Source organism: Talpa europaea (assembly GCF_964194135.1).
Source record: "Talpa europaea genome assembly, chromosome: 10".
Taxonomy (NCBI): Eukaryota; Metazoa; Chordata; class Mammalia; order Eulipotyphla; family Talpidae; genus Talpa; species Talpa europaea.
The window spans coordinates 94,926,480-94,941,383 of record NC_140077.1 but is presented as its reverse complement, the minus strand read 5'-3'; the positions used below and the strand labels follow the sequence as shown (position 1 = coordinate 94,941,383).

At 51.7% G+C, this 14,904-nt stretch overlaps 1 protein-coding gene across 1 annotated transcript in view; it reads right to left on the bottom strand.

Moving 5' to 3' along the window:
* Positions 1-13,566, bottom strand: part of SLC25A37 (solute carrier family 25 member 37) — a gene marked incomplete at both ends in the record, with an annotated part of 33,177 nt that extends 19,611 nt beyond the window's left edge. The window contains one exon of the mRNA XM_084245704.1: positions 13,357-13,566. Within this exon, the coding sequence (XP_084101830.1) occupies positions 13,357-13,566 (210 nt within the window). The remainder of the gene's footprint in view (positions 1-13,356) is intronic.
* Positions 13,567-14,904: the final 1,338 nt, after the last annotated feature.

Sequence of the window (14,904 nt, the reverse complement as noted above, 5' to 3'; positions counted from 1 at the left end):
AGCTCAGCAGTGTCTAATCACACTAGAAAAGGCCCACGCGCGTCCTCCTTCAAAACACCCAGCCCACAGGCTTCGTAACAAAGACCTGCTGTGCCAGAGGAATCCGCGTACACAGAAACAGAGGCCAGCCTGGGGTCCGTGGTTCCTGCCATGTCACTGGGCTGGTCTATGGAAAAACATTTTCCAGAAGCTTCTGTCTAACCCCAGAAGAAAATTTTTATATAAGCCCAGGTGAGGCCCCAAATCACTGGAAACTGAGCCCTGGAAACTGAGCCCTCTGCATCTGACGGGGAGAGTAGGGGTAAAGGAAAGAGAAGGTAGAAAAATGTTCAGCTCCAGGGTTGTCTTTAAAAAGCATGCTACAGGAGCCTGGTTCAGGCACAGGCCCTGCAGCTAGCTGGGTGTCTCCAGATGGCCTCTGTCCTCAGGAAAGCGGAGCCGCTGCCCACACTGTCAAGTTTCTCCCTCGTCATCCCACAAATTGTGACCTGGGTGAGCAAAGGTCACTCGGGCAAACCCTCATCTCAACAAACCACATGACTCCATTTAATTCTTAGCCATTTATCTGGCTGCTGCTCCTTCTGGCATTTGCCACTAATGTTACCTATTAATTATGAACCCATTATAAGCAGAAACACTTTGGATATGGCAGCTCCCCTCCCTTCCGCCTCGCTCCCGCCACCTCTGGTCTTCAGCTCTGGAGCGGACACTCCCACCAGGCAGGAGGCCAGGATTCCCGGGCTTGGTGACCAAACAGGGAGTGAGATGAAAAGATGAAGAAATCTTAGAAGAGATGGAGGAAATTTCTTAACAGGGACACAGGCCCCAGTGTGGTGCCTCCAGACCACAAGAGCATTCTCAGCCAATTCTGCAGAGCCACAAATCAGAGCGTCAGGAGAGTATGGGTGTCCGTCGGATGACCAGGCACCTCGGCGACACGCTGTGACGTTCTCGGGGCCAGAGGGAATAGTACAGTTGAGTCCTAATGTGTGTCTCCTGCAGTCCAGATATGGACATCAAGGTATTATTTCCTGATCCCTCCCAACAAGGATCAAGTTGCCAGAGGGAGGGAATGTTCTGTACCCCTAACAAGAATGACTCCTCAATACTCTGTCCTACCTGCCAGAGGGGTACCTTGTGAGAAGACCTCAGAGGGGTCAGGGCCCCCGCTCTGTAGCACCAAGCACATGTGGCCATTCGCCACAGACACCACCTTCTGAATTAATTCAGTCACTCAGTGAAGTCCAGGGCATAAAGTTGCATTTTCGCAAATGCCTTTCAACCCTTCCTCAGCAGAGACATTGCTATGAATCAGGCACAAGAAAACATTTACCAAACAAGCCACAGAAACAGAGATGGAAAAAAGAGACTTCTTGGTTCCTCAGGGACAGACATACCCGGGCTCACCCCTTCCACACTCACACACTGGCACCTTCTTTTTCTGGTCTGACTTTTGGATACGATCATGAGTCAGACACCCGTTCCTTTAATCCAGGCTGGCAACAGCACCAGGACACCCGTGGGGCATCCTCTAGTACCAGGGAGCAGAGCACCAACAGTCAGAGGCAGCGCCTGGTGAACTCCTGTCCTCTACGACCCTGGGTAGCAAGCTTTCTGTGGGCTGCAGGCACCCACCCTCCACCTTTTGCTCCTCCTGCCAGGCTTTGGGGCCAGTCAGAGCACCAGCAAGGCCCTTGATGTAGTAGCAGGAGGACAGGGGACCCCAAGACAAACGCATCTGTGTCCTACCTCCTTCCCTTACTTTCCCATGATCATGAGCAAGCCAGGAAAACAGGCAGGAGAGACAAGGTGGGGAGGAGGCCAAGGGTCTGCACCCTTTGGGAGGATTTGCTACCTTCCCTCTCGACAACATCCTCAGCCTCATGGGCCTGGCACTCAAGGGGCAGGCTCACTTATGAAGGAAAAGGGAGCTTATAAAACAGCCCCCCGGAGATGTGGCACCCAGGTAGCCTCCTACCGGGTCTGCAGCCACCTGGCCTCAGCAGTACCTCCCCTGGGTCCTATGGTACCCATTTAAAATGTATTTCTGAGCACGCCTGGTGTATAACAGGCGTCCTCATCACCTAGCTACAGAGGCAGCAGCAGGGTGCCACACTCCTCTCACTCAGCAGATGGGGGACACTGTGTAAGGAGAGAGGTTAAGCACCTGAGGCCGTGCAGCTGCAGCGAATCCTACAGTCGCTGGAACCAGAGACTGCAGTTTCCATTCCAATAAGCTAACCTTACTCCTTAACAGGATCCCAGTTTGATAATAAATACCATGACCTGGCACCTGCAGAGAGCTTTATTTATACTTTTTAAATGGTTAAAAGCTTGTTCACTGCAAACCTGGCTGTATTTTCTTACTAGACGCAATAAGCAGAGGTGAAAGGTAGGCAAGACAAGCATTGTGTTCTTCCCTATTTAAAATGAGAAAACTGCAGCCCTGTAGACCAAGGCACTATGATGCACTGCTCTTCCCAAGAAGTCATTTTTTTAAAAAAGATTTATTTATGCATACAAGAGCTGGAATACAGGCCAGAGATGTGAGGTGGGGTGGGGTGTGTGAGGATTCACCAGAAATAGAGGAGGGAACGGAGCAGGCAGACTGACTGAAATACACTGCTGAGGGGAGCAGTGGGCGAGACAGGAGAGGTCTGTTGCGCCATGTGTGTTGCCCCCTGCCGGCCGGGTATCAAACTTGTGCTGCAGAGGCTGCAGATTGCTTCATAGTGCGGTGCTTAACCACTTGCGCCACCACAGAGGCCCCCAAGAAGTCATTTTTATGCCATGATCTGGAAAACCCTCAAGTCGGTCACAGTTCACTTATTCTATCGAGTCATCTCCCTGCTGAAACAAGAAAGAGCCAAGGCAGCTGCAATTTGCTCCAGGTCTGGTGGCAATAACCATGTCATCTTTCCCTTGCCTTCCATTACAGTTGTATGTGGCCAGTAAGCTCCAAGCTACAGCCTACGTTTCATGCCAGTGATTCCTCAACTCTAGCTCCTCTTTCCTAAGAGGGTCCATCATTTCCTCAGAGCCCAGCTCAGGGGCTCTGCATCATTAACCTCTAAGTCTGCACCCAGCACCTCGCTTGCTTGCTCCCACCCAATTCCTTTCTCAAGTCACCCCTTCAGCTCTGGTGTAACAGAAAGAGGCCTCAGTTTCAGGGTATGCTATTTTTCGGACACTCAATTTCTCATCTGTGAAATAAGAAACAGCACACACCTTTTCCTACCTTCAAGGCAGAGCTAAAGAGGACCATATGACAGAATAGGTCAAAATCACGTAAAAATCCTGCAGTATACATCGCTACACCAGCATACAAATATAACCAGGCTTTCCAGTAATAACACTTATAGAAATGATACTGGAAGCTAATACTGAGGGTTTAATGTGTACCTGCCACAATTCTTATCCCTCTAGGTGCGTCATAATTCTCATAGCAATGCTCCAAGGTAGATATTGTTCTTCCCATTTTACAGATGAGAAAAATAAGGCAAGACAGATTTTGGTAACTTGCCAAGCATCATCCAGGCTGTCTGGCCCCAGAGCCTGTGCTGAAATCTAAACTGCTCTTGTCTTATCTTAAGCATATTACCTCTGATAGGATCTGTCATTAGCTGGGCATGCTAAGATTTACAAAAGTTGCCCACTGGGGATCCCACCTGAGCTTCTCAACAACCCTGACAAGTAGGGAAGCAAGGAGATGAGTCCAGGAGACTAATATAATTCTATTAGACGAGGAGCCACCAGCCCGGAGAGATGACTCACCCAATGTTTCAAGCTGGCTGGTGGCAGGACTAGCACTTAAATTCATGGATCCATTCCCTCCCTTTCTAGGGCCCTCAACACCAGCGTAGTCTGAGACACACACGCCCTTCTCACCGGCCCCCGCCTATAAGAGCATCCCAAATGTAGTATTTAGGGCCACGCCAGGGAACAAAAGCTGCCAGTGCCATGAGATCAGCCAGGGGCTTTTGCCAGCCAGACCTCAGGGTGCCACAGCTGAGTTTCTCAGCTGAACACGCCCAATGGCTCCAGAAGCTGGTGGGCCCACAAGGAGGTCCTCTCAGTGATGCGAAGCTGCAGTCCCTCAACTTGACCCCAGGTGGCCAGACGTTTCCTAAACCTGTTATGCAACTCTTGCTTCAACCTAGCTGCTGCTCAGATTTTTCTCTATTTCAACATGTTTTGTTTCCTCTTCAGAGAGAAAGTATGAATGTGAAACCATAACACCTCTTAGTGACCAGACAACAGCCCTTCCCAGCTGTCTGGGATTACGGATAGGGTAGGGGATGTTTCAAAGGTACCTTCTGGGAGCCAATTTCAGCTTCCAGAATAACTAACAACTGCAGAAGTAAGGAAGAGAATGGGGGTGGGGAAAATGGGGGGCTTGTCACTGTCTCCCTATAGAGGGAGCCAACTCAAGGTGCCAGGCAAAGAAGCCTGGAATGACACCCCTCGGCAGGCCTCACCCTTCCAATGGAGGCTTGAGTACAGGGGCATCCAGACACCCAGACCCTGTGCCCATTTGAAAGTGACATCAAGTTAAGCCATTCTTCTCTTCAGAGGGAGCGGCCTGCCGCCTAAGCTCAGGGTCTAATTATAGAGAGCATACTTTGGGAACAGACCCAGGCAGGACTTATTTTGGTGACCAGCCTGGTGTCTAGCACAGTGCCTGGCAAGGTTGGCACTCAGTAAAGGTGGAACGAATTAAGCAGATAGCCAGCCAGATGAATTAACAGCCTCGTGGGGTGTAACTGTGGCTTGTGGGTTCTATAGCCAAAAAAAAAAAAAGATAACCCAAAGAGCAGAGAAAGTTTTTTTTGTGGGCATGATACAATATGGATTCAAAAACGATGCAATAAAATAAAATAGAAAAAGGAAAAAAAAAGTCCAGGGCCTCCTGGGTGGCACAGGGGTTAAAGTCTCAGCACTATCAAGCTATCGCCAGCCAGTGTGATCCCTGGCCAGGGAGCTGACCCACATGGCACAGCAGACCTCTCCTGTGTCGCCCACTGCTCCCCTCAGCAGTGTATTTCAGTCAACCCTCCTGTTCTGTTCCCCACTCTGTCTCTGGTGAATCCTCTTACCCTCCGCGCCTCTGGCTTACACCCCAGCTCTTGTATGCATAAATAAATAAAAATAAATCTTTAAAAAAAAAAAAAAAGCTCAGGTGTAACATGGGCAGAAGCTCTAGACATTTTTCCAAAGAAGACATACAGATCGATGACCAATAGGTGGATGTAAAGATCCTTAGTATCACTAATCTTCAGGGAAATGCACATCAAGACCACAATGAGATACCATCTCATACCTGTAAGAATGGCCGCCTTAAAAAAGACAAGAAATAACAAGTGTTGGCAAAGATGTGGAGAAACGGGGCGCCTCCTACACGGTTGGTGGAAACGTAAATTCCAGTCACTACAGAAAACAGGAAGTTCCTCAAAAAATTAAAATAGAAGAAACTACCACATTGATCCAGTCATTTCATTTCTGGGTATTTATCCAAAAAACACAAAACACTAACTCTGAAAGGTAACTGTACCCACATATTCACCGCAGCATTATTTACAACAGCTAAGCTATGGAAATAACCTAAGAGATCCCATCAGTGGGTGAAAGGAGAAAGAATAAGGAAAATGCAGTCTATATGATGGAATATTATTCAGACATAAAAAGGAGAGCCTGTCATTTGTGTCATCTCAGGTATATGTGGAATCTAGAAAAAAGAAAAACCACAAGATCAGATTCATGCCAGAGGTCGGGGTGGAGAGGTGGGGGGTGTTGGTGAAAGTGGTCAAAAGACACAAACTTCCAGTTACCAAATGAGTAAGGGCTTCCTGGGGATGTAATGTAGAGCATGGCAGCTATAGCTAACACAGATTGCATAGTCAAAAGTTGCTAAAGAGTAAATCAAAAAGTTTTCATCACAAGAAAAAAAGTTTGTGACTGTATGATGACTGATATTAATGAGATTTATCGTGATGATCGTTTCACAATATATACAAAACATCCAATATATACATATACAAATATCTAATTCTGTTCAACACTGACAAATTTTAAAAATAAATGGAAACCTAGTAATCATTTAATAGCAGACTTCAAAGCCTTTCCCCTACAACTCTTTAAAACTCTGCCTTCATTCATTCAACCAGAACTCACAGAACACCTTTCCATGTCACACTCCGGTGGACAAGTCAGCAGGAGGAGGGCCTGGGACTCTGCGCACTCCACAAAAGTTTTATTCTGAAGACAACCGGAGCAGCTAGAGGATGCTAGATGGGGATAAAAACCACCAGATCTGGAAGCTTCCCCTCAGCCCCCTCGAGGGCTCTACTGCTCCTGGAGAACGTTAGCAGGATCAGCTATCGGTGATTTGCAGTAATTCATTCAACAAATACCTAACTGAGCATGCACTACATGCCAGGTGCTGTTTCTAGGGATGTAACACAGCAGAGAATAAAAGAGAAAAAAAAATTCTACCCATTGGGAGCCTACATTTGAATGACAAGAGACAGGCCATTAGCAACATGAAAAACATTATGAAAAAAATAAACCATATACAATATATATAAGTAAACACTATGTGTTAGAAAGTAATCAGTGCTGTGGAGGAATACACAGCAGAGGGGGCAATAGAGAAGTGTGGCGCTGGGAGGAAAGAGGAAGCCATCACTGAAGAGGAGAGGTTGGGTCCATGGACTGAGGTTGTCATGGGAGAACAGAGGCGTCACCGCTGCAGACAGAAGGAACAAGTCTTGGAAGCAGACTGGGGAGTGTGGGGGTCGAGAAAAAGCCAAAGCCAAGCTTCTGAGAGAGGGGTGCAGGTCAAAGGGCAGGGACATCCTGGATACTGAGGCAGTCAAGTGGATACCCAGAGCCCACTGAGACTGGACCACACCCCAGCCTGCTCTGATGGTCAGGACCCAGGGGAAACTGAGGTAGGTGCCTGGGGGAGAAGAGCGCAGAGCAGAATATGAGAAGAGCAGGAGGCTGCCAAGGGACTGAGAGCTTCAGGGTGTCAGGATGACACACAAGCCCCTTCAGCAGTGGCAGGGGCAACAGAGGGGCCAGGAAGAGGATGTCAGGTCTAGGCAAGGAGGTTACTGGCGGCCTCCATGAGGTTTTAGCGAGTTTGGGCAAAAGGCAAGACCTGGGAGGGGCGGGGGAGAGGTGATAAGGTGAGGAAGTAGAGACCGAGTGTGAAGGACATTTTCATGTACTTGCTATTTTAAGGAGAAAAAAGAGCAACAAGAGTTGTTTCCAAGTGGAAGGAGGGAAGTACTTGGGCACCAAGGTAAGAGGGGGCAGCCTTGGACATGGACAAAGACTTTAGAGAAGGAGCAAATGGGGTGGCAGTGGGGTTTAGAGATACTAGAAACTAGGAGAGTCAAGAGAAAGATGCCAGACTAACCACCTCCGTGACCTTCACTGAGAACTTAGCCAGACATGCAACAACAGCTTCATGTATGCTGTTGCCACCTGCCATCCAGGTGTTGGTGGATGGCTTGGACAAATCACCCTTCCCTAGCCCCAAGAGGTCACTCCTGAGGAAGAGTGGACTCTCCTCACCTTGTGACAGGAGGGGCTAGCACAGTGAACAGGCTGGACAGCGGCAGGGAGAGGAACAACTGGGATCCGGGTTTCTTTAGGAACTAGGAAGCAAGATGGCAGAGGAGGCTGAGAAGTGTGGGGGTACGGCGGTTGAGAAGCAAGACCATGCAGACTGACCAGAAAACATCCAAGGTCAGGAGGCTGTGCGGAGCCAGAGAACACAGGAATGTTGGGTACCAATGAGGCAACGTCTCTGGAAGGACTCAGCTGCCCAACTGAACAAGGGGCCATCGGGATTGGGGTCTGGACCGGCTGGTACTGGAAGGAACAGTGGCAGAGAGACCTGAGGACCCAAGAGACACTTCGGGGCCACGGGGTCCAGGCAGCATGAGGGTGAAGATGTAGGGAGCTCACTACAAGGAACTTCCAGTGGGCACATTGGAAAAATAAGAGAAGGAAGCAAAGCTGGGTCAGGAGAGAGGAAGCAGGAAGAAAATTAATATCTGCAGTTTACAGATAAGAACATGAAAACTCAGAAATGCTGAGTGTCCTGCACACCCAGTAAGTTAAATAGTCCAAGATGGTTTTCTGAGTGTGAAAACAGTAGGAGTTTGAGAGAAGGGTCACAGTTAAATGAAGAGAAAGTGGTTAGCTACACCCATCCCGTGAAGAATGTCAGCTGTGAGATGCAAGGTGGCGGCGGGGTGCGGAGGGCAGCCTTGGGCGGGGCGGCCTCGCCCGCAGGTGAAGAGCCCAGCAAACACAGGCCGCGGTGATGTGTCTGCAGCCAGCTCTGTGGGGCCAGACGGCTTGCTTAAGATTAGAAACAAACAAAAATAAAATTCTTTGAGAAAGAAAGGCCAGATACTAGGGGAGACATAATAAGAGCCAGAAAGTTTGGGGGTGTGAGAGAGGCTTCCAGAGGCTGCTCACCAGCCAGGCAGTTCACCCAGTGGGTGAGGAAGTGGGAAGGAGGGCCGGAACACAAGCATGTGAAACAGGCACTGAGTCCTGCCTGAGCGCTGTCACTGCTCCAAAGAGGGCGGGCATGAAAGCCCGAGGGAACGCAGGGCACAGGTCGCTAAACATGCCCAAATGCAAACCAGGAAGAAGGATGGGAAGCCCTGAGCCTCCCCGTCCCGTCCCAGGGGGACACCCCTGCGTGGCCTAAGGTATAAAATCAACTAAATCCCCCCATCAAACCCAACCTCCTCTCCCTCCGGAAAAGCTGGGGCTGCCTTCACTGGTCACTATAATTCTAGAGGTCCACTCCAGCCCCTGCCATGGTGTATTTCCCCCCTATTTCTGAGGGGTGTCAGGGGAAGGCAGGCAGGAGGCTCCAGCACTTGGGGACCAAGTGCTGACTCTGGGACTGGGGGGGACACAGCGTCAGGCCCAGCACCCCCACTCTGGGAATCAGCATGTCTACTGGGAGTTCAGAAACGAAGGACAGAAGTTCAAGAGACACTTCTGGGCCTCCTTTTGACCCCATGACACCCGCCCCCCCCCCCAAGTCTACCTTTTAAGCCAACCATCTCCCAATGACAAAGAACAGAAAAGAAGGGAAAGACCAGAAAAAGACAGAGGGAGGAGAGACAAGACCTACACCCTTTGGAAAATTAATGGCATTACTGTACTTCATTTCCAAAGCACTAAAGTAGGTGAGGAGACTCCCAACTGCAGAAGCAGCCTGCAGCCAACTGCAGCAGCTGCCTTCACCTCCCTGAGCACCCTTCCCACCGGGTGGCCTGCTATGCTGGGACCATGAGGTGTAAAGGCAGAAGCCGAGTTGCCCTGGACCTGCCTGGCTCCAAGCTGGTCAGAGTCAGCAGGGATATAGAAAACTGGGCCATGCAGAGCTGGCAACCAGCTCAACACCACCATCCTAGACGGATGCTGAGCCTTACACACGGCTGTCAGCTCGGCGGTGCTCCAGGTCCCTCGGCGCCCTGGCTGGAAGGAGGGCTTCTCCCAGCAGATCATCTCCCTGACAAGCAACCAGAGAAGGAGGCTATGAGAGGGTCAGAGGAAGTTCCCTCGCTTCAAATCTTTCCTGTTTCCTTTTGCCCCTGCTTTCGCCACCTCGGGACTCGCATGGTCTACGAGTGGTGTGCCTAATCTGGTTGGAATTTCCTCCTCCACCCACCTGGCATTCTCCCCACAGACTTGAGAGTTCCCGACGAGGGGTTCTTACATCCACCCCAAGCACTAGGCTAGGTGAGCACACCACTGGCCACTCTGGAGCACCAGGAGGAGGCACGTGGGAGACCTGCAGCAAAGCCCTAGTTGGGAGGGAACAAGTCATTGCTATCACAAGGCAAAAACCCTACAGGGCTGGGGTTCCCTCTGTGGCCCCACTGCCAGGGCTCCAACTGCAGAAGGAGCCTGCAGCCACAGGCCCCAGCAGCCTGGCCCTTTACAGGTTGGGAGCACTCATCCCATATGGGAAGGAGGAAGACAACACAGCAAGGAGAAGCAAAGTTGCCAAAGGTCTTGCAAATCCCCATTTAATAACCACAGGCTGTTGACCACTAGAGCTTGATATTAGTGACCATCAGGTTCTGCGTTCTTCATTCTTTTTTGGCCATAACCTTGATCCGCAGCCAGCGTGCGCTGTACACAGCCACCCCGGGAACATGCAGACACACAGAACCCAAACAGAAATCCATGAAGCAACACTTCTTATTTGCATGCCATGCATGCTTATAATCTGTGCTCTCCCCAATCTTTTTTAAAATACTGGTCCTACTAATGGGTCATAACCCATACTTTGAAAAGCAGAGGTTTGGATGGAACCTCACAGGCAAGGATATTTAATATGTAACTGTAAGCATCAGTGAGCTGTCTTTCTGCACTTATGATAACAGAACCTGGCAGCTGGCCAGGCTCAGTGCGCAAAGTGACCAACACTAGGGTCCATGAGCCACACAGCTGGAACTGAAAAGCTGGAAAAAGCAGGCCTACCCAAGACTCTTAATTAACCTTACAAGATCAAAGTTTAAAAAATTAAGTTTTTTTTCTTCCAAGATATGATTTACGTTGACTTCGTTTCAGTTGCAATAATTATTGGGAATTTCAAGTAACATGGAGGAGGTTGACAGGTGTTCTGTAGTCACAGAACAGGGCACAGGTTAAAAAGGGGGAGGGAGACACCGAAGTGGTCCACAGTGCCTATTTTGGGAGTGATAAAACAAGGCAAAGAACAGAGCCCAAGGGAGGAAGTATGTGAGGAAAAGGGTCTGAAACCCCTCCAGGACTCCTGCCTCAGTTACACAGGACCCCCATCATCCAGCGTGCTTGAGAGGAACACACTGAGGTCTCCCCAAGTAAAGCCTGTCCATGACAACGCAGGGCTGATATCTCATGCTGGGCACAGACAACTGTGCTGATCTTGGCAGACCTTGTCACTCGGCTACAGCCTCCCCGCTGGGATCATGCAACAGGGCTTAACTCTCTCTGTGCCTTTGTCTCGGCTGAAAAATGAAAGGAATCATCCTTGCTACCCCTTCCAAAAAAGTTGTAACAGTAAATGAGAAGTGTTGTAAAAACAAGCCCCAGTACAGAAAAAGCGTGGAAAACCTACGGGTCATTATTCAAAGTCACATTTAGAGTCCCAGAACCTACACGCTCTCACCGACTAGCTGACCCCAAGCCTTCATTTTCCAGTCCATTCCAAGGCAGGCGGCTTGTCGAGGATGGCCCCACCATCTCCTCGTGCCACATGTGTTAACTGCCCGGAGGTGAAACTGGCTACGAAAGGGAATACTAAGTACACAGTGACGCCTGGTTCAAAACATACCAGCACCAGGCAGGAGGAGGGGCAGGGAGGAAACTAAACACACACAGATCACATAATTTAAAGATGTGAGATGAATGCCTCTTTACAGTGTCAAGGGCAGCTCAAAAGGCATGACTAATGATTTCTAAAGAGAAGCCAGAATGATGTTCTGAACTAAACTCTCAGCAAAGAGGCCAAGGGCCTCAGAAGTGGTATCGTTCTTGACGGGACATTCATTTCCCTAACCCAGTGGGCTGAGTGCCTGCTCAAATGACATCTCCCCATGCCTAACTTTCCCCACACTCTGTGGGACACTTGAGACAAAAACTTCAAAAAACAAGGAATTTTACTACACGTGAGGGATTCTTTCCTATATAAATATCACCTGGTATCTGTCCAGGGTCTTCCCGGGAGGAGCTTTGAAAACCTAAGAGACTCGATATCCCTAGAGGCCTTCAGAACTGTGGATGGTAAGGACCATTCTTCTGAAACCCCAAGCGGATGGTGGCAGAACACAAGGGGTGATGGCCAGGCCCAGCAGCGCAATTAAGGACTTCACCTTAATGAGAACCAGGTCCTCTCCCACAGGACCTGTGGCTGTCCAGCCACTGACCACCAGCTCTGCAGAGCTGCCCAGGGCTGGGAAAACAAGAAGTCCCACATTCTGGCCTTTACTGGGCATGTGGGCCCAGCATCAGCAACAAGATACAGCAGCTGGTGGGAGGCTCTGTGGCGCCCCAAGATAACTTCCCCAAACCTACCAAAGCACACTGGGGCTGGAGTCAAGAGAATACAATGTGGCATGTGAGCAGGCTGTTCAGTTCACCTGCCCAAGCAGCTTCTTCATCTGGTAACCCCAGGGCTGCCTGTGGCTGGAGTCAGCCTACAAAGTGCAGCGTGTGATATTAGCATCACTTCCCTGCACCACTCTATCCCCTGGTAATTCCATGACATGAACAGGCCTACAGTTCTCAGTCCAGAAGGCTAAGAGACAGCTGCCTGGCTAAAGTTGCCTCCCTACATAAAAGCATTTGAAACTACCCGGGAAGTGTCAGGCAAGCTGAGCGCCTGTTACACAACCCAGGAAAAGGTGGCAGAGCACAGACTCTGCCGCCTGCCCATCTCCCCGCAACAGAAACCTCCGGAGAGTGTCCCTGCAAGACTCCCTGCCCCTCAGCGGCCGAATTTGAGGGGAAGAGGTGCAAAACCCTGAGAAGAGAAGACAAGACAGGGCTTCGCTGAACCCGTACCCCCAAGAGAGCTGCCACAACCAGCAGAAATACTGTTGTTCCCATGCCCGCCCACCCACATACCGCCCTCCCCCCCCCCAAAAAAAAAACCCGGGTGCAGAAAACACACACACGCTCGCGCAGGGCGCCGGGCCGCGCGGGGCCCCGCTTCTCCGCCCCAGCTTGGTTACCAGCCCGCGGCGGCGCCGAGCTCCCCAGACAGCCCGCACGTGGGGGCAGCCCAGGCCACCCACACCGGCCCGTGGCCGCCCCATCGCGGTTTGGATACCGCGGCCGTAGCGGCAGCTGCCACAAGCCGAGCCCCAAAACCACGGATCGCGCGGGCAGACGTGGTCCGACTGCCTGAAGCTGCGCCGACCGCCTCCCTCGGGGCACCCGCCGCCCGGCCACGGCTGGTGGCACTCGCCACTCCTCCCCGATCGCAGCGCCGCCAGGAGCCAGCCCTGCGAGGCGGCGGGAACCGCGGTGCCGGGCGCCGACAGCGGCACCCGGGCGGGTTTGGGGCACCCGCGGCGCCCCGGCGAGCGGCGGAAGGAGCTGCGCAGCGCACTCGCGGCGCCCAGCCCGCGCGCGCCCAGCCCCGGGGAGACCCCGCGCGCCCAGCCCCGGGGAGACCCCGCGCGCCGCAGCCCACGCGCGCCGCGGCCCGGGAGCGCGTGGCCCCGAGCGCTGCCCCACGCTGCCGCGGAGCGGGCTGCAGACGCGCGCGAGCGCGCCCCCCTCTCGGCTCGCCCGGTGCCTAACTTCGGGCTCCACGCGCCTCACCTTCACCGAGTCTACTGGGTACATGACCGAGTGCTCCAAGATCCCGGCCATCGCTCCGGCTGTCATGTGGGTGGATAAGGAGGCGCTGGGCGGCAGGTTCTCGTAGTCCTCCGACCCGGCGTCCTTGCAGCCACCGGCGCCATCTCGGCTGTCCCCATCCATCCTGCGCCCCACGGCCTGGCTCCCTACGCCGGCGCGGCGGAGCTCCATCCGCCAGCTCCGCGGGGCGCGGGAGGCTGCAGGAGGTGGGCAGGGAGGGGGAGGGGGCGAAAAACTTCACTTCTTAAAGTGGGACCCACCTCCCTGGTGCTGCGGCGCCTGACGCCATGGCGGGCTGGGGTGGAGCGGAGGGGCCCGAGACACCAATCACGGGAAGAGAAGGGGCTGGCGGCGGCTGCGCCATTGGTGTTTGGGACAGTAGGGACCCGCCTCCCTATGTGACGTCGTGTCCAGTGTAAATTTCCAAGCAGCCGGACGGGGGCGAGAGGTGTCCCGGGAAGTTGTACTACCTGGAGGGTGGTGCTGCCCGGCTGGGACAGGCTAGGGACTGGTCAGTGGGGAGGGTCGGCCAGGCCGCAGGAGGGATGTGCTTTGGGCAGGAGGGAGGTCAGGAAGAGTGGTTCAGGGGGAACCCCTCCCCAGAGCCCGGGTTTTGCAAACAGTATCGGTTGCTCTGTAAGCGTTGACATTCCTAAGGCCTGAAATGGGAAAGTGTCATTTATGGAAAGGTTATGGTAGCTAGATTCGGATGGAAGGCGTATATGGGAATACAGTGGAGTTCTAGAATTGGGGACACCAGTGGTGAACCTCCTTTTGTGTAACAGAAAGGCAAAGTCCTATTCTTGGCTACTTTATTGGAGAGAATACCCATTTGTTTGAATTTTTTGTCTCGTTGAAAATACAGTTAAATTTCTCCTTCTTCTGATTCTCAGGGCCTACATCTATCTTGCCCTGGACTGACCAAGACAATAAGTAACCAGGATGGAGTCCTTCTGTGTAGACACCTCCAGGACATTTTCCTGGGCTTAATATGTCTGAGAGGTCTTCAGAGGGCTGTGGCCTCACAGTGCAAAATGGCCGAAGGGGTAGTCTTGCAGCAATTCATCTGCCTGTTTAAGACTCTTGTCTCCTTCTTAAAATCATCCCAAGCTGGCACCTTACAGTGCAACCCAGACTGCTCTATTTTAATCTAAAATTGTCTTGCTAATCTGGGGGGAAAGTAAGGAATCCGAAAGTAGAGGAGGGCCTCAGGGCTATCACTGCTATGGCTTGAGGCCTATCCCCAGCCAGAGAGCTGACCCAATGGCATAGCAGACCTCTCCTGTCTCACCCGCTGCTCCCTTCAGCAGTGTATTTCAGTCACTCTGCCTGTTCTGCTGCCCACTCTGTCGCTGGTGAATCCTCTCACTCCCCACCCCACTACTATACTATACACTCCAGTTCTTCTATGTAAGTATATTATACTTACTGCATAAGTATATTATACATATAAATATATTATACTTTCTATATATACTATATTATACACCCCAGTTATTCTATATAAAT